This window comes from Cuculus canorus, chromosome 22 (genome assembly GCF_017976375.1).
Source record: "Cuculus canorus isolate bCucCan1 chromosome 22, bCucCan1.pri, whole genome shotgun sequence".
Classification (NCBI taxonomy): Eukaryota; Metazoa; Chordata; class Aves; order Cuculiformes; family Cuculidae; genus Cuculus; species Cuculus canorus.
In genome coordinates this window covers 3,846,688-3,866,603 of record NC_071422.1, presented here as the reverse complement: position 1 = coordinate 3,866,603, position 19,916 = coordinate 3,846,688, and the positions used below count along the sequence as shown (strand labels likewise).

Here is a 19,916-nt window from a genome sequence, read left to right as displayed (position 1 = left end):
AACTTTTTCAAATCTCGATCAGAAAGAAAACAAAAACGAAGAAACAAATAAACCAGCAGCGGGGTAGGTGCTCCCCTATTGGTTAGGGAGGTCCTCCTGCGGAGATGGCTGCGCCGTTTGCTGCTGGCTCGGCTCCTGGCTCTGCGCTGGAGGCAGCTGCTGCGGCGTCTGCTCCTGCCCGGCGCTATATGGGATGTTGCACATCTCCCCTTTGTGCCTCTTGGCGGGTGGGCTGTAGTCGTCGTCCCTCGGCCGCTTGTAATTCTACAAGGAGAAGAAAAACACCACAGATAGGAGATGATCTACTCGGAAACAGGCAACCCAAACCTCAGCGGGGAGAGCTGCTCAGAGCCAGAGGATACGCCCCACGGCATGGCCTGCGACACGGCAAGACTCGTCCCATCGTTAGTCCTGTCCAACGCAAAGCTGGATCCGTCTTTCAGTGTCACAAGCCAAGACCAATTCCTTGCGGCTGGATGGTCGTTCCCTTGTGGATTTGACAGGGAAGCCCGGGGGGCAGGAGTCTGCCCACAGAAAGGACTTTCCTGTAGGAAAGACTCAGCTCTACCACACGTTCACCACAAACCAGACTGCACACAGGCCCTGATTTACTTTCACATCCTGGAATTTCATCAGACCTCATTTCTCTTGTATTTCCCAGAAAAAAGAGGTTTGTGCTGAAGCGTTAACCAAGATCCATTAAACACTTGTACTCCCTGCTTCTTCCTTTCCTGTAGATCGAAAAGACAACCCTGAAAGCAGCAGGAAGGATTCTCCTTCCTCTTCCAAGTATAACTGATTACTCCTAAAGGACTGGGAAACACTCCTCTTCATTTCTGAAAGGTTGAATGCCAGAAACAAACCCCTCCCTTGTTCCCTGATAAATCCTGAAGAACTTTGCAACACATGGATTTAGTGGTTTACTGCAGAGCCCTCTCCAAAACACATATTTCAAGACCATTATTTCGTTAGTCCTAAACAGGGTGTCCCACTTGCTCATCCAAATCAAGTTAAAATCATAGTGGCAAGAAGCAATCAGATCACACGCTACAAGGACAACTTCTCTCCAGCAAGAAGTCTCTCCAGGGTAAGGAGGAGGATCCCAATCAAGTTCTCTCAGGAACCACACTCACTACCAGACAGATGCACTGTTCCAGTTACCGTGTCACAGTTTTATCTCCCTGGATGCTGAAAAGAATGGAACTCCTGAGAAAAAACCAAAACATCTTACCTTTGACTTGGATTTTGCGCTTGGTGTCCCATCTGCCTCATTCTTCGTTTTAGATGCAGATGGTAATTCGACCTCCCCAAGGCCTATCACTTCAGGGCTTGCCGCCATCCCTAGGAAGTTAAAAGAATCTTTAACACTCATTCTCAGTCCGGGACAATGAAATCAACGCAATGCCTGACAGCCGGCCCTGGCTTACCTGCAGAGTTGTTAGCCATCGCACAGGGTGGGCCCTGGGGGTTCATCATGCGGGCCAGACTGTCAATTCCCTGGCCAGAAGCAGCTCCAGTGCCCGTCACTCCTCCTTGGTTCACATTCGGATAACCAGCAGGCCTAGAGAAATCAAGGAAGAAAGATGTTTACCCAAATGCTGAGCATTAAGATCTTCTCCTCCAAAGAAGCAGGTTTGCTCAAAGAAAGGAAAAGAAAGTGGAAAACGGACTTTCCCCAGCTCCCTTTTCCAGCAAAAGGCCAAAGAGTGGGTGCTCTCCGACAGCTCGGCTACCCTAGAGCTCGAGTCTCCTTCTCAACAGAAAAGGGGATGCAAACTAGTTCGGAAGAGGAGTTCAGTTCTGAATGGTTTCACCCTCAGTCTCGTTCTGCTGCACTCGCAGAACAAACTTCATTGTAGACATTGCTTGCGAAGAACAGACCTGCAAACACCTCAGCTCCGCACATTTAAGTGAAAATAATTTCTTTGTAGAGATGCAGTGCAGAACTCCAGCCACCTTCAATGGTTTACATGGCTCGATGACCCTTTTGGTGACAATTTTTCTCCTGATATCCAGTGTGACCCTCCCCATGGCGCAGCTTGAGGCCATTCCTTCTTGTCCTGTCCCTATCACTGAGGAGAAGAGCCCAGCTCCCTCCTCTCTACAACCTCCTCTCAGGGAGTTGTAGAGAGCAATAAGGTCTCCCCTCAGCCTCCTCTTCTCCAGGCTAAACAACCCCTGGGCCCTCAGCCGCTCCACGCAAGGCTTGTTCTCCAGCCCCTTCCCCAGCTTCGCTGCTCTTCTCTGGACACACTCCAGAGCCTCAACATCCTTCTTGGAGCGAGGGGCCCATAACTCAACACACGATTCGAGGGGCAGCCTCACCAGTGCAGGGGCACAATCACCTCCCTGACAGGGGCAGAATCACCTCCCTGAATATTAAATATTCCCCAACTATATTATTAATGATGGATTCCAAAACCTTGCTCGTCCAAGCGTTAGACTCTTAAGACTGATGAACAAGTCTCCAAGGAGGGCAAACCTTCAAAGAAATGTATGTTCAGTCTTACTCCACTTTTGGTTATTTCATCCACAGCTCAGAAACAGAGATGCGACACAGGAAAAGGACCAGGGGAAACCTCGTTCCTCACCTGCTCTGGACGGACTTGGCAGCCGTGTGCACGGTAGTGGCAGCTGCTTCCTGTGCTCTCTTTCGGCTCAGGCTTCCTCCTGTTCCCGGACTCGGATAGTTGGCATTGGGCATCTCATTGCTATTTGGCTGCCCAGGAGACCCTCCTGAGGAGATACAGAGACACAGAAAACATCGCTCTACCAGTTAGTTTATGAATCACCATAAAAATCTCCTATCAGCAAATACTTATAGATCACTAACAGATGGTTGCTATTAAGGAGCCAGTGTTATCTCCTAAGATAACGGATCCAATTTCCTGTTTTAACCAGAAAAAAACCCAGATAGCACAACCCCCTAAATCCTCGGGGCTTCTCGTCATTGCTGGTTTTTATTTGCTAGTTTGCCTTTGCAGGGTGACACCCTTCAGCCAGGAGAACTGAAGCTTTTACCTGACTTTCCGCCCACATCAACCTTATTCTCTTAGGGGGAAAACATGCAATATTGTTGTCAACGACCCTCATCTTGAAGCTTAAGGTCAGGGACAAACAGCATTTGTAGAAAAGCCAGTCAGAAGCCAGAGAAAACATCTTAGAAGCCACCCTATGAGCCTGGAGGGAACAGTAAAGAGGCCAAACAACCAAAACCAGCTGAATTTACTGCAAGGTGCCTGAACACTCCCAGTTTAAAAACCTGGGGCAGCTTTTAAATGCTACCTCACCACAGAATCCGTGTGATCAGGCCAGGTAGTTTTTAGTCACACACCTTGCATTACAACTAAATCTTTTAACTCCTGTCACATACCTTGATCTTGTGCTCTGCCTGACGGGTGCACGGAGAGATGCAGGATGCTGTCCGACCGGCCGCTGCGTGGCCGGGGTGGCATCTGATTGCCTACAGCGCAAACAGGAGAGGGGTTAATCACAAAAATTCCACACCACAAAGCCCACGAGGCAAGAGTATTAAATACCAGAACTACAAACAACTTGGGGAGCAGGCTATGTTAGCCACAGCGAAGGAAAACAAGAGCAACATCAGTCACGCTCACCCAGCGAGATGACAGTGCAGGCTTTACCAGCCTTCTCACCCATCCTCCTGCATCCTTTAACAGTTAAAGGCATTTTAAAGCCAACAAAGAGATCACAGGACCTCAAGAGCCACACAGTACTGACAGGGGCCAATTCCTCCCCACTGGCCATTGGAATTCACTCTCCAGCTGCACAAAGCAGCCCCGCCAGAAGATCAACACGCGCCAAGCAGCATTACCTGGTACTGCAGCAGGTGAAAGCGGACCCTGAACGGGACCTGAGCAGCGCTGGCAGGAGACCCAACCGGGGATGGGGAGGGTCCTCTGATGCCTGGCAGGTGAGGAGACGTACACGGAGAGAAAGGAGACTCAGCTGGGTTACTCTGCTCTCCTTGACTGCTGGATATCCCTGACGTGCTTACTCCAGGACTCAGGGCTCCTTCCGTCCCCGTGGGGACATCATCTATTGAGCCAGACAGGTCCTGCAACACACAGAGAAACAGATCAGGCCAACGGAAAAAGACACGGGACTATGATCTCCCATATCATAAGGAAGAGCGCATTTCTCGTAAGACTCATAGAAGAGTTTGGGTTGGAAAGGACCTTAAAGATCCTCTAGTTCCAACCCCTCTGCCACGGGCAGGGACACCTCCCACTGGATCAGGCTGCCCAAGGCCCATCCAACCTGGCCTTGAACACCTCCAGGGATGGGGCAGCCACAACTTCCCTGGGCAATGTGGACCAGTGTCTCACTACTCTCATGGTCAAAGAATTCCTCCTAATGTCCAGTCTAAATCTGCCACTCTCCAGTTTATATCTGCTCCCCCTCGTCCTGTCCCAACAAGCCTTAATGAAGACCCCTGAGGGACACGAGGATGGAGATCACGGATCTCCATCTGGACTTTGAGCCATTGACCACTACTCTTCCAATACGACCACCCAACCAGTTTCTTATCCACCCTACTGTCCACCCATCGAACCCATCTCACTCCAGTTTAGAGAGAAGAATATTGTGGGGGACGGTGTCAAAGGTTTACAGGAGTCCAGATAGATCACATCTGTTGGTTCACCCAAAATGATTCCCATCAACCAAAAGCTCAGGTGTGGCAGCATTTAAAACACACGCAGTGTTGTCAGCTGCAGTTAAACACCCTCGTTTCTCCCTGCGACTGCCCCACGCGGCAGCTGAAGGTCACACTAACATGGGCTCTCCCTCCCTTGCATGGTGCAGGACCTCTGGCAGGATAAGTTTGGATAGAAAGGGAAGAGGTTGAGGTTACTGTGTCCAACATCGGACTGACAAGAGGCTTTGGCACCTTTTCAAGTGTCTCCAATGACATCAAGTCAGCAGCAAAAAGGAAGTGAAAAAGTGATTTCCCTGCTCTACAGCAATGAGCTGCTCAAAAGCGAGGGTCACCCGTGAGGTGTGTGCTTCAGCAGCCACGGCGCAAGGAGTGGCTCCGTATTCCCAGGCTGTGGCAGCACAGGGGATGCATGTGACAGAGCACAGGGCTATTGTTCAGGATCCCAGACCACAACTGGCCATCCTACATGCCGATTAAACACTGACCCGCCTTCTCACGCCAGGCCGGCTTGGAAGAACAAGAACCCGTCCACTCTTAAGCAAGACTCCAGACATCCCTTCTGCCTGCTTGCATGTGGAGGTCGCCATCTTCTTTTTCAGTATCCTCCGTAACCAAGTTAGATCCTAAGGAAATGAAAGGCTGAGGGTTAGGGGAATCTGTATGAGGTGTGCAGGCACGAAGCAGAGCTGAGCCGCTCGCGACCAGAATAGAAACAGGGAATGAGCCCGGCATCGAGCATAGCGCAACCCACTGTCGGCACAGGCTCCTGTGAGGCTGTATCGGCAGCTCCACGCAGCATCATCTCGAAAACAGGGGCTGATTGGTGGCAGAGGGCTCCGCGTGGCCCAGACTGGGACCAGGTGCTGCCGCACAGGGTGGGAAGTTTCCTCCCGGATCACGGGGAGGATTAAGCTCAGTTCAAACCCAGACGAAGGGGTGGAAGGAGAGAAAATCGCCGCATGGACAAATAGCTGAGCAACTCAGAGAAGCACGTTGCAACATGAAACACATCAATGGGGTGTCTGGAAGGTGAGGGTGACTTTGCAAGCGGCAATCCGAGCTCAAGGCAAGCAAGAAGACAAGCTCAAAAGGCCAAAGCCAAACCAAACAGAAGCAGAAATTCCCATGCGCAAAAGGAGCCTGAAGGGACCAGCAAATTCACCACTAAAAGGTTCTTTTCCACTCACCGACGGGGCTGAAGGCCTGGACTGAAGATTCACGTTCATATCTTCTGGCCCTCTGCTGGAAGCCGTTGAGGGAGCAGATGACGCCTGGGACACAAGCAACACTCGAGACAACTCCTGAAACAAGAAGAAACACCAAAAAAATCACAAATGAGAATAAAATCAAGGCTCTGCTGGAATTGCTCTGGTATATTCTTGTGTTGTGGAGGAATTTGCCCAAAACAGGAAATAAGACAGCAAAGAGTTGAAGGCAGCAACGCCTACGGTTCCACAGGAGGACAAACGCCACCAGGCTGCTACTGCAAGGGCCGGGAGCAGAACCCTAAAACATGACAAAACAGTAATGCTCTGGATTTCCCTTCTTACAGATCCTGAAAGACACGGACTGTCCTGGGAGGCTGCCCACTTAGCTTCTTGATCTTCTAAGGTCTTACAACAGCTCTGAGCGCTTCACGGCACAACAAGGCATGTACATTAAAACATCCATTTTAATCCTGCATTAAAACATCTGCTGAAAGGTCCCAGCTAGCTTTTCACACAACCAGGAACAACTATTAAAACACTATTAAGCCTTGTTGAAAATAAATGCAATTTACGCATACACAAGGAAAACTGATTCATTCTTTTCTTCTCAATTCCCTGCATTTGCTGCTTTATTTCTCCTCCCTAAAGCAGAGCTTTACATTTCAGAGCAAACTCTCCCATCACCATCTCTGTGCTGCTCTGCAAACTGTGCTCTGCTACTGTGCTAATCCAAGCAGTTCTCTACAGCCCTTGGAGAACTTTCACAGCCACAACCACTCCAGTACAAAAATCCTTCAGACTGCTATCGCCAACCGGCAGCATTTACACAACACCAGTCCTCCAAACTGCTGCATTAGCACAGCTTAACCTGTTACAACCACCACATCTCTGAGATACAGCTCTCGACACAGGAGAGAAGGCAGCACAGTCACTACCATCATCATTCCAACCAGCTCGCTGACCTTAGTTCAACTAACATGAACGCGCAAAGGAAAGGATTTGCCCAAGTTTCTTTAAGGATTCCTTACAGATGGAAACAAAGCAGAGCAGACCTACCTGAGGAGAGAGGAAGCGCTGCTGGGAGGAGGCAGACTGCTGCTGCTGAGCAGTCTGTGACCCGTCGGGCTGTCCTGGAGAGCCGTGTCCTTGCTGTGGCCCCGCCTGAGCTCCCTGCTCTTGTGGGGGGGCGTTGGTTCCTCCATACGGCTGAGGCTTCATCCTCCCCATCTGATCTGTGGCGCTTGAAGGCTGCAAGGCAAGTTGTGACATGTGAGGTACATCCAGCTACACACAGGAATTGTTCACAAAATCCCAAAACCCCAGAAGAAAACTTCATAGAATCACAGAATCGTAGAATGGTTTGGGTTGGAATCGACCTCAAAGCCCATCCAGTTCCCAACTCCTTCCACTAGGTCAGGTTGCTCAAAGCCCCATCCAACCTGGCCTTGAACACCTCCAGCAGTGGGGCAGCCACCACTGTTCTGGGAAGCATCTCTTCTAAGATCTCATCTCAATCTCCCCCTCTTTCAGCTTAAAATCCTTCCGTCTTGTCCCTTCGGTGCCCTCCCTGATCAAGAGCCCCTCCCCAGCTTTCCTGAAGCCCCTTTCCACACTCGAAGGCTACTATAGCTTCACAACACGTTGGTGCAGAGCAGCAGAAGCTCATCTGCCTCTTCCTAGAACCTACAGACCTTTCACAAAACACATCGAACGAGAAGTCATTGAATGCCGACATCTCTCCTGTGGCCACAGGACAGGCAAGAACCAGGGAAGGATCAGTAAGAAGATGGATTATCAGTGTAAGCGGCTTTTCCCCATAGTAGCTGGTAGTTCAGTGTCCAGACAGTCCATAACAAGGTAAATTTAGGCTGAAAACTTAAATATTCACGAGAAACACTGCTTATATAACATATAAAACATATAACATATGTTATATGAACATATGAACATGTTATATGAACATATATGAAACATATAACAAGGCCTCCCAAGACACTACAGGCAGTTCATTTACACTTACACGTTTCAGTTAACTCATATTGATGCAGTAACACTGGGCAGAGCCACTGACACCCACAGCATTCCAGACTGCAGTTCCACTTTTGCCTTTTTTCACACGTGCTTTGTGTCTGTGGCCTTTTGTAGAATAAACGTTTCTACATCAAATTTCTCCAGATCCATGAAAAAGTAATTTGTCAGGCTTGAAAGCCAGGTCCTGGGTTTCAGAGCAGGCAGGATGCGATGAGTGAATGAATGCAACTTTCCAAGGACGCCCTGACCTGCACTACCCCTGCCTGGAGCCAGGCCAGGACACGAGTCCACCAGAATTCCTGAAAATGCTACAAACCTCCAAATGCCAGTTTTCCACCTAAAGCAAGGACTGGTTTGGGCATAGTGACCTCTAAATGAATCCCAGGCACAGTCTTTAACCCCCATCTCGGACTGAATACAGATTGGTCGCTGATGTCCTGATGACTTAACTAATACCAATTAGTTGTCTTCCACCAGATCTCCAGGACAATGGACTCTTTTACACCACCCCTTCCTGCAACCAGCCCCGCGGTGGTATTTGTACAGATCCACCCTCTCTTGCTCAGCTCAGGTGCTTGAGGAGTGGCACTGCAGGGCTGTACAGGCAAAGAGCACAGAGCCAGCTCCCGCTGGAAACCCCAAAGAAGCCCAGACACCACCACAGTTTCTCAGTTGTCTTTGCAGAATCCACCCTCCTTGGGGAAGGGAAAAAAAAAAAAGTCCATGCAGTACTCTAAACTTCGGAAAATCCAACCCAACTGCCAAGGGAGCACAGCTTGAAGTCCCAACGCACAGACCCTGAAAACATTTGTCTGACCAGCTGGCTGCTGCGCCTGCCAGGAAAACCACCCCGCGCCAACCGACGGGACCAGGGGCGCCACGGGGAGCTCATGGGGCGCTTGTGGGGCAACAGGAGCACAGGAGGGAATGTAAAGGAGATGGTGGGAAAAGCACCTTGCTGCTGGTAAGGGGGGCTACTCCTGCAAACCAAAGCAGGCTTCCTTCAATTGGCATGAATATGGCACAGATCAATGAAGAACCAGGTCCACGTCCCCTCCTCCTCTCCACTCCAGCCTCGACACACCTGGAAACACGGCGTTTGCCGCCCTACGGAAGCTGTTAACACACAACCGTGTGCGTGGCACCAGGACAATCCTCTGTTGCGGAGGATTTGAGATGCTCGACCACACTCAGTTGGGCTGGATGCTTCCATTTTGCTCCATACCAATACTAAAAAGCTACATTCAGGTTATCACAGATGCTGCTGCTAAGGACAAACATGGAGGGAGGCTGCAGGACCCCCGAGGAGGGAGCCTGGAGGAGCCCTCGGTCCCTGCTGTCCCCCACAGCCCATGCCATGCACCCAAAGGGGTTTGTGCCATGCTCTCAAGAGGAGCTTCCACTCAGGGGGTCAGCTAAAAAACCCATGTCTTTGATGGTGGCAGATTGAATCCCAGAACTACAGTGACTCTCCTCCTGAATGGGAGCATAAATGCAGAGCTTCCATACCCCAAGGGATGCAAATTGTGTACATCTTCCAAGCAACTGTCCCTAAGCCTCGCCTTGTGGGTATCACCTGAGATCACTGACATCTCCTCCCTCCCCACATTATCTTCTTTGGTACGTAAAAGCGGTGCCACCAGGAGTGCTTCCCAGCTTTTGGCAAGCCAAACCTCTCCTTCACCACCCCCAAAGAGACACCTCCTTCCTTCTCCTGTCTGATTGAGTGCAGAAAAATGCAATTTTGATTTTCCCAATCATCTTATTACCTATTTGTATTTATTATGTCAGAAAAAAGAAAAGGAAAAAGCCACTTATGGAACTCACTGGTTTCAAATCAGCGTCGCTTAATTACTGGCAACTGTGAGTACTGGCCACAACTGCCCCAAAAAATAGAAAGGCCAAAAATTCATATATAATAAAAAAGCCCTAAGCTCTCGCCTTGGGTCTGAAATCTTCTCCTGACCAGATTTGTTGTCCATTTTTTCTGATAAAAAATAATACAAAGCATTCCCGGCTGTTTAAGCACGAGAAGCCCTAATTGATTCCCACAGTAATTAACCTGCATTTTACCTGGGAGAGGGGTAGTTAAGGAAGTCGGCACTGCTATTTATAACTCATCTCAAATTGAGGGCAGACTGCCTAAAATCTAACACATCCCAGCTGTACTCCTGTTGGAACTGGGGCCAAAGGAATGTTTTGAAGCAATCTTGGCACTGAATGAATGACATCAACACTACGAGCACACGTGTGGTTGTGTTGTGGTGACGTAGCGGTGGAGGTGGAAGGCGAAGGGGTGGGGCAGCGTGCTGGAATCCCTCTCCCTCTCACTTGAGGCCATTTCCTCTCATCCTATCACTATGTTGGCTAGAAAACTGGTATTAGTGACAGACAACGCTGGGAAAGGGGAGTCATTTTCCCTAGGAATCATTCAGCTGCAATCATGGTCATATTGGATATAAATCACTGAAATCAGGGGAGAGAATAAAACCACCCATCCTTCCCTAACCCTTCTGTACCCCTTCTACCAAGTTCAACAAGCTGGAAATTGGTGACAGCAGCAGGAGCTTAACAGGCTGGTGACACCAACAGCGACTCAGGGAAAGGACCCGGGTTCCAAGTCAGCAGCTTTCCCAGTCTGTTTCCCAGTGCCTTTCAACCTGCTGGGAAACACCAACCATGCCAAGGCAGGCAGGGAACCTCTACACAGGAGTCATGGCAAATGGAAAACAACACAGGAAAAACACCGTGTCTTGATTGCAAAAGCCGCGATCAACCAAGCATAAATGCTTCCAAAAAGCAACCCTCAAAGTGGAGAGGCTGCGCTCACCTTTGCTATTTCTAGTCCCTCCCACATCCTCCGGAGCTACCAAGAGCTCAGGCTGGGTCAGATCCTGGCAGCCCCAACATCCAGAACCACCAACACACCGCATCCACACTGTCTCCACGGGCGCAGGATTCAACCTCCCACCTCTCAGCCCTTCCCCAGCCCAAAACCTCTCCCAACTCTTCAAATGGCTCTACTGGAGTTACACTGCCTGCACTACCATGGTACCAGTACCTTGACCAAGATAATCCTCTCAACGCGATGTCTCTTAGCATGCGCTCTCGGAGAATGTGCTTCTGGCGTGCGCTTTCTCCGAGACTGCGCTTCTGGAGTGCGCTCTCTCCGAGACTGCGCTTCTGGAGTGCGCTCTCTCCGAGACTGCGCTTCTGGAGTGCGCTCTCTCCGAGACTGCGCTTCCACGGAGCGCTCTCTCCGTGCATGCGCTTCCGTGGAGCGCTCTCTCCCAGAATGCGCTTCCGTGGAGCGCTCTCTCCCAGAATGCGCTTCCGTGGAGCGCTCTCTCCGAGACTGCGCTTCCACGGAGCGCTCTCTCCGTGCATGCGCTTCCACGGAGCGCTCTCTCCGTGCATGCGCTTCTGGGGTACGAGGCCTTGGACTGTGTGCTCCCGGAGTGCGAGGTCTCGGTGTACCAGGCCTTGGACTGCATAATCCTGGAGTGCGAGGTCTACGAATTCCTGACTGTGTCTGCTCCTTTGGCCCATGGCGGCGGTTCTTGCAGATGCACCATGGGTACACACAGTCAAACTGCATGCGCGTACGAGGCATGGCTTCAAGCAGCCACCAAACTGTGCAGATGCACCACCACCAGCCTGGCTGCCACCACCACACCACCTGACAGACTCACTCGAACTGACAGTCTAACTGCCCCTTCCTCCTGAGCATCCCCAGGGTAGCAGGGCAACGCCCACAACTGACTTTGGGGGGGCGGGCACAGAACACAGCGACGACCAATAGGCATCGCAGGGGGCTCCACTGACCCTACCTGCAGCTGCAGGTTGCTCTCACCCCTCAAGTTCACACTTTAGACACTCGCCATGCCTGTCCCCATCTCCCAAAACTCAATGCACAAGTGGTTCCAATTCCTCCACCACCAGTCCAGACAGTTCAAGCCAATAAATAAGCATAGACCTTTCCATCCTCATTCATGAGGAAACACTGCTCATCCTCCAGGGAGGAACACTTCCATCTCATCTATTGAAGGTGCAACTGGCTGTGCCGAGGTCAACACCCCAGCCAAAGCCCGCTGCCCTTTATAGCCTCCTGAAGGGCCAGCTCCGGGTCGTACTCCATGGCCTCTCTTCCCACGACAGTCTGGTTCTAAAGAGATGGAAGAGGCCGAGAGGAAATTCAAGTTCAGAGAAAACAAAAAATCCTCTTGTGGTGGATGAAGATGCTCCCAAAAGACAGACAGCCAACACCACATTGATGCACACAAAGGGTTTCACCAGGGCACTTTCAACAACAAGTGTGGCTGACAACGTCCCCATCAAGGTGCGGGCTTCCTTTTTGCCTTTGCCTCTTCCTTTTTTAAACTCAAGATATCCAGCAGCCTCCTCTGGTCCCTCAGAATAAGCAAGACAATACACGCAGCTTGCAGTGGGACCACTTAGCACCCAGCAGTCACCTTCCTCACAGCCATCCCTGTGGGAAACAAGCACCCCAGTGTAGAAGCAGGCTGGGCTGCTCTGCCTCACGCCCATAAGCTCGACATACCCAAACCTGACAGCAATACAGGACAGTTTCTCATGGCTTCAGCCACCAACTTCTAACTACCTGGTGCTCCTGTAAACTTAAAGCCAGCCCAGTTAAACATTGCTCCTTTCCTCCACCACACCTTTGTCCCAATAGGTCCTTTGGGTAGATCTTCTGCAAACGAAAGATACCGAGTTCTAGCAGTGGAAACAAGATGAGGAAGCTTTTTCCCAGCAGCCATCCAGGGAATGGGATCTCCCTGGCCAAACACAGCTCTGTAATGATACTATTAACACCTCTCGGCTCCCAGGGCTTCCCCAAACAACACTCTTGGTGATGCTCTTCAAACCAATTAACGCTGAACAGTGCTTTGCTTGCAGGATGTGTCCTTACAGCACAGCTGTGGTGGTAGCTCTACCAGCCTGGCAACACCAAGGTCACAGACAACGAGGAGCCTGCACCAAACCTTGCATTTGGTGGGGCTTCAAACACATTTCATGGAATCACAGAACGGTTTGGGTTGGTAAGGACCCCAAAGCCCAGTCAGTTCCACCCCTGCTATGGGCAAGGACACCTCCCACCAGATCAGGCTGCTCCAAGCCCCATCCAGCCTGGCCTTGAACCCCTCCAGGGATGGGGCAGCCACCGCTGCTCTGGGCAACCTGGGCCAGGGCCTCCCCACCCTTACAGCAAAACATTTCTCCCTAAGACCTCACGTCAATCTCCCCTCTTTCAGGCCAAAATCATCCCCTCTTGTCCTCTCCCTGCCCTCTCTGATCCAGAGCCTCTCCCCAGCTTTCCTGGAGCCCCTTTTGGGACTGGAAGCTGCTCTAAGGTCTCCCCTAAGCCTTCCTTTCTCCAGGCGGAACAACCGCAACTCTCTCAGCCTGTACTTGTACGGGAGGGGCTCCAGCCCTTGGATCATCTCCATGGCCTCCTATGGACTCACTCCAACAGATCCAAGTCCTTCCCGTCCTGAGGACTCCAGAACTGAACTCAGTAATTCATGGCGCAATCCTCCCAGAAACGGAGAAAGCAGAGACACGGAGTCTTGGACAACGACCCACTGCATTGGTGTCACTTTCATTTGCAGCGGCAAGAAGAAAGACTGCTCAGTATCTCCCTTCACAAGAACCAAAAGCAATCTGTCCAGGAACAGAACAGGCCACACACACGAGACACAGTACCTTCCCGCTTTCCAGCTTACCCACACAGTTGTCGCAGACGCTGCAGTGTGAGGTGCGCGGAGGACTGAACATTTTGCACATGTAGCAGTACTTGAGTTTCACCACATACTTGTTGATGACCACTTCCATCGTGCGGGCTGGCGGGCGGTAAGTAGAGGTCCCCATGCTGTCTGCAAGGGCGAGAAGGAACGGTCAAACCGGCACCAGCCCCGCATCACCCCGAGCGGCTTCCTGGCAGGGGACGGCATTGGCACGGGCTCTCTTGATTTTAACCAGAAGCTCAGAGGCAGCTCAGCCTCCAGGAGTCGTTGCAGGGTGGGCAGCCAGGAACTCCAGTCAGCTCCTTGCAGCGTTATTGGGGTCTTTCCCTTCTCTGCTCAATGGCAATGCTGCTGCGATGCCAAGAGGAAGCGCTGTTGGCCCAACGCTTCAAGCAAATAAAGCCATTTAGAAATAGTGAGCATAAAAGCAGCAGAGTTCAAGTGCCAGTAACACCAACTCATCTCCGTGTGCCTAAGGGAGCGCAACACAAGGGGGCAACAACATCTGGAAACGCACGGGTGGTTCCTGCTCTGCTCTAAGTGTCCGGGTTACAGAAATCAGGGTAACCGCAGCAGCACCAAGCTCCAGGGACTCGTTCCCATCCCAGCAGGGGAGGACACAGCACGTCTGTGTTCCAGGCAGAGGTCAGGGAAACCTGACATGCGTTTGTCAGGAGAACGAGAAGGTTCCTCCTCCTCAAGGTCAACATTGAGCATTTTTAGGGACACGAAGTTGTCACCGGCTGTGCTGGCACTTGATTATTCACCAGGGACAGGGAGCTGGAGACTGCCTCTGCTCAGCAAAAGCACAAGCTGGGAAAGCTCTGCATCACATTTGCATTTTGGGGGGTTGATGGGGGTCCTTCAGGAGCGGAGAATGGATAAAGGGGGTCCAGGGATAACAGGAGTGACTTGCAGGGGGTTGGTGAGAGTGGGGGTTCCTCGGGGGAGCAATGAGGGGAACTGCAGGGGGATCATAAGGGTGGGAGATGGAGATGCAGAGGAGGAACAGCAGGAACCCTCCGAGGTGTCAAAACCCAACAGTGCTCCTTCCCCAGCTCCTCTAGGGATGTAACGGGGTGCTCTCACTCTCCATTCCCTTGGGATGCAGAAGCCAGGAGCACCCCTGGACCAGCTTTCCCAAAGGAAAAGGGGCTCGGGGAGAAGCAGCTGCCTCCTCCCCACAAGGCAAAGCTCCAGAGCTCCTCAGGACCCAAAAAGGTTTCAGCATCGAGCAGGAACCTCAGTCCTGCCTCCACTATGGACAAACCCCACCAGCCCGGGGGGTTTCCTGGCTGCCATTCCAGACCGGTTCTTGGAAGCAGGAGGGGAGACTGAGGGGAATTTAGAGACCGGGGGGGTGCTGGGTGGTGGTGGTGTAGATTTAGAGACCAGGGGGGACGGACATCCTGGGGGGGGATGTTAAACCCCTTCCCCAAGCCAGGAGGAGCAAAGAAGGCCTCTGCCCTCCGTATAAACCCACCTCAGGGCAGGCAGAGGGGAGGCAGTGACTGCCACAAAGTGGGGCTGGGGGGCATCTGGGGGGTGGGAGAAGGGAGGGAGAAGGGGGGACTATCAGGGGGCAGGAGAGGGGATAGCGGGGAGTCCCTTGGGGGGGAAGAAGGTGGTCACCTTGGGGGGACAGGGGATGTCCCTTGAGGGGGATAGCAGAGGGTCTCTTGGGGGAAATGGAGGGATAGTGGGAGGGTCCCCAGGGGAGGGGGGACTATCAGGGGGCAGGAGAGGGGATAGCAGAGGGTCTCTTCACAAGGGATGAGGGGGATAGAAAGGAGTACCTTCTATGGTGGGAGATGGGAGAGCGGTGGATTCCTGGGGGGGAGGATGGATAAAGGGGGTCCCGGGATGACAGGGAGGGTCCTTCGAGGGGCACACAGGGGGTACAGAGGGGTCCCCATCCCACCCCCTCCCACCACCACGGCGCGGGGGGGTTCCCAGCTCCCCCCCCGGCTTCCCCCATCGGGAACGGGGCTCGGGGCTCGGGGCTCGGGGCTGGGAACGGCCCCGGCGCTGCGGAGCATCCCGACCCCGGGGGGGCCCAGCCCCCAGCCCCGCACTCACTCGAAGGCGAAGAAGAGGCCGCTGGTGCCCACGATCAGCCCGAGGGTGAGGGCGAAGACACCGCTGTGCCGGGCCAGCAGGAGCCGCCCGCCGCAGCACAACCGGGGGCGGCCCGGGAACACCTCCCACTTGCGGCGGGGCCCGCGGGCGGCACCGGGCCGAGGCGGGGCGGCGGCGGGGAGGCGATCGCACCCGGCCCTGGGGCCGCCACCCCCGGCGGAATCTGCCGCTACTCGCAGTCCTTCATGGCGCCGCCGCGCCCGGAACCGGAACCGCCCCGAGATACACCGGGACCGCCCCGAGAGACACCGGGACCGCCCCGAGCAGCGCCGGGACTCTGGTGTGGACTCTCCCCTCAGAGGAGGGCGTTTCCAGCAAACAGCCACAGTCCAGGTTGTTCTCCAGCTCGTCCCGGCCGTGAGGGCCGTGCCCGTCTGAAGGAGGCGGCAGAGCCGGCGTGTGGGTCCCCAGCACCTCGGCAGATGTTGGGCTGCGCTCCCCAGAGTGGGATTTGGTGCAGTGACAGCAAAGGCAGTGAGCGCAGCGCGTCCTCCTGCTCGGCTCCCGGCTCTGGGCCTGGGCCTGATCTTGGGCTGCGAGAAAGCTGCAGAGGGGCTGTTCCTAAAGGCCTGTGGGGCCGGGACGAGGGGGAACGGGCACAGACTGGAGAGGGGCAGATTGAGGCTGATAGAAGGAAGAATTTCTTCCCCGTGAGGGTGCTGAGGCCCTGGCCCAGGTTGCCCAGGGAAGGTGTGGCTGCCCCATCCCTGGAGGGGTTCCAGGCCAGGTTGGATGGGCCTTGGGCAGCCTGAGCCAGTGGGAGGTGTCCCTGCCCATGGCAGAGGGTTGGAACGAGATGATCTTTAATGTCCCTTCCAACCCAAACTCTTGTATGACTCTACGGATACCTCAGCTCTGGGGGCTCTGTCCGTCAGGTTGTGCTCGGCTCCAGTGTAGGGTTGGTTCACAGCCGTGAGCCATCACAAGGCATGGAAACGTCCCCCTTTCTGCTCAGGTGCAGGTGAAGCAGCTGAGACTGGGGGGGAGCAAAAGCAGCTGCGAGTCCCAGTGCTCCCAGGCCCATGGGAACAGCGCTGAGCCAGTGGGGCTTCCAAAATTCCCACCTATTTCTTTGGCTTCCTGGTTAGAACGGGTTTTTAGATACGTCTGGAGGTTGGAGGAGCACCAAGAGGTGCCCACCCTGATGCTCTCCAAGTGCCTCTGGGATGCAGAAGGAGCAGCTTTCCCAGTAGGACTCCTGTGGCCCAGCTGGTGGAACAGGACCTTTCTGGCGAGCGCCTGCTGCCACCGGCTGGTAATCGCTCTCCACTGCCTTTGTACAGACCTGCCCAGTTTGTGTTCCCGCTCACACCATCGTTTATGCAGCAGCTGTTTTGTTCCCATTCACAGCCTTTTTTCAGCCCAGTTTCCAGAGTGAACCACACAGAATTCGTACCTGAGAGCAAAGGGAGAGGCAGAACATGGAGAGAAGGACCTCTCTAATAGGAATTAAGACTTTGCATCTTTTTCTACTGTAATATTTTTAACCTGTTTCTGCCTTTCCATGTCCTTTTTCCATTGGTGCTTTCCGGGGTTGTTCCAGCCCTGGCACCATCTTCTCTACCGGCACAGTGGTTGCGGGCTGAGCTCTTTGTAGACTTCAACGCTTTCCATTATGAGGTGCGTCAAGTCGTGACAGGAACAGACTTTTCAAAGCTGTTTGTTTTCTGCCTCATTCCTGCCATGAGGCTTCTTTTCTGCTTTTTAAAGAATATTTAAAGCACTGGGACCGTTTTTGCCGCAGTGCTTTAATAGGATTTGCAGCTGTGAATGTGCTATAATAGAATTTACAGCTGGTCTGAAGTATCCCCTCTCTTAAAATAAGATTGCAGCTCCGTGATTCAGGAGAACGTGCCTCCCACCAGCTGCTTTAGCTGGAGCTGTGGATGCTCTGGATCCGGAGGAGGATACGAGCAATCCCAGAATGTTTGTGTGTGGCTCACTAGGAAGCACAATCCCATAGTTGGGGTCTGGAAGTATCAACAAGCCTGTTTGGGTCTTTTTGCTGTGCTGGGGACTCACTTTCTGCTCTCTCCTGCAGTTTTTAACCTGCCACTTTTTTTTCTCCATCAGTGCAATGGGAATAGGCAAACCTCAGCGTGTCTTTAGGCCGTCAGGTGATGGGTTTGGGGGGTCTGTGGTCACTGCCGGCTCGGGAAGGTGGCAGGTGAGGGCAATAGGAGGCGGGGCCAAGCGGGTGATTGGCAGCGCCGGGTGAAGGGCAGGACCAGTCAGGATGAAGGGCGTGGTTAAATGAGTGCGTGGCCACGCGGGGCAAGGGGCGGAGCCAGAGGGATGAGTGGCGGCGAGAGCAATCAGCGCAAAGGGGGCGTGTCCAGGCTGGCCGAGGGGCGTGGCCAGGCGAGGAGCGGACGGTGCGTTCGCAGCCATGGGTTTCGAGCGAGAGGCGGGGCCCGACGAGGCGAAGGGGGCGTGGCCTGGAGAGAGGCCTGGCTTGTCCATTTGTAGGCGTTGCCTGACCATTTATGGGCGCTGCTCGGGGCGGTCCCGCTGTATCTCGGGGCGGTTCCGGTTCCGGTTCCGGGCGCGGCAGCGCCATGAAGGACTGCGAGTACCGGCAGATCCCGCCGGCGGTGGCGGCCCCGGGGCCGGGTGCGATCACCGGGGTTCTCTCCCATAGTGTGGTGATACTGGGAGCTGGAATTCCCTTCTTCCTGGCCGAGGCTTCACTGCCAGAGCTTATCATTGTGTGTGTGATTGTGACCATCACTTTTGTGTGGTTTCTTGGGAAGGCTGTGTGTGTGTTTGTTTTAATTCGTAATTTTACCAATAATTTCTACAGCAGTGAAGAGCTCGGATTGCCGCTTGCAAAGTCACCCTCCCCTTCCAGACACCCTTTGACGTGTTTCATGTTGCAGCCTGTTTCTCCGAGTTGCTCAGCTATTTGTCCATGTGGCAATTTTCTCTCTCCTTCCACCCCTTTCTCCGAGTTTGAACTGAGCTTAATTCTCCGTGGTGATCCGGGAGGAAACTCCCCACCTCGTGCTGCAGCACCTGGGCCCAATCCGGGCCACGCAGAGCCCTCTGCCACCAATCAGCCTCTGTTTCAAGATGCTGCTGCGTGGAGCTGCCGATGCAGCCTCACAGGAGCCTGTGCCGTTGCGCTATGCGCGATGCCGGGCTCATTCCCTCTTTCTCTTCTGGTCGCGAGCGGCTCAGCTCTGCTTCGTGCCTGCACACCTCATACAGATTCCCCTAACCCTCAGCCTTTCATTTCCACCTGGAGACGTGCAGAAGGGATGTGTGACGTCTTGCTCAAGAGTGGACGGGTTCTTGTTCTTCCAAGCCGGGCTGGCGTGAGAAGGCGGGTCAGTGTTCAATCAGGAAATTGCTGTACGATGGCCAGTTGTGGTCTGGGATCCTGAACAATAGCCCTGTGCTCTGTCACACACATCCCCTGCGCTGCTGCAGCCTGGGAATATGGAGCCACTCCTTGTGCCATGTCTGCTGAAGCACACACCTCATGGGTGACCCTCGCTCTTGAACAGCTCATTGTATGACTCTATGAGAAATGCGCTCTTCCTTGTGATATGGGAGATCACAGTCCCGTGTCTTTTTCCTTTGGCTTGATTTGCTTCTCTGTGTGTTGTAGGACCTGTCTGGCTCAATAGATGATGTCCCCATGGGGACGGAAGGAGCCCTGAGCCCTGGAGTAAGCATGTCAGGGATATCCAGCACTCAAGGAGAGCAGAGTAACCCAGCTGAGTCTCCTTTCTCTCCGTGTACGTCTCCTCACCTGCCAGGCATCAGAGGACCCTCCCCATCCCCGGTCGGGTCTCCTGCCAGCGTTGCTCAGTCCCGTTCGGGTCCGCTTTCACCTGCTGCAGTACCAGGTAATGCTGCTTGGCGCGTGTTGATCTTCTGGCGGGGCTGCTTCGTGCAGCTGGAGAGTGGATTCCAATGGCCAGTGGGGAGGAATTGGCCCCTGTCAGTGCTGTGTGGCTCTTGAGGTCCTGTGATCTCTTTGTTGGCTTTAAAATGCCTTTAACTGTTAAAGGATGCAGTAGGATGGGTGAGAAGGCTGGTAAAGCTGCACTGTCATCTCGCTGGGTGAGCGTGACTGATGTT

The 19,916-nt window shown here is 53.3% G+C and overlaps 1 protein-coding gene across 1 annotated transcript in view; it reads right to left on the bottom strand.

Moving 5' to 3' along the window:
- LOC128854320 (AT-rich interactive domain-containing protein 1A-like) overlaps window positions 1-19,916 on the bottom strand; it is a 132,963-nt gene continuing 113,047 nt past the window's right edge. Inside the window, exons 34-36 of the mRNA XM_054086730.1 lie at window positions 1,428-1,561; window positions 1,232-1,341; window positions 1-264 (exon numbers count right to left, since the gene is read on the bottom strand). Of these exons, the coding sequence (XP_053942705.1) occupies window positions 76-264; window positions 1,232-1,341; window positions 1,428-1,561 (433 nt within the window). The 3' untranslated portion in view covers window positions 1-75. The remainder of the gene's footprint in view (window positions 265-1,231; window positions 1,342-1,427; window positions 1,562-19,916) is intronic.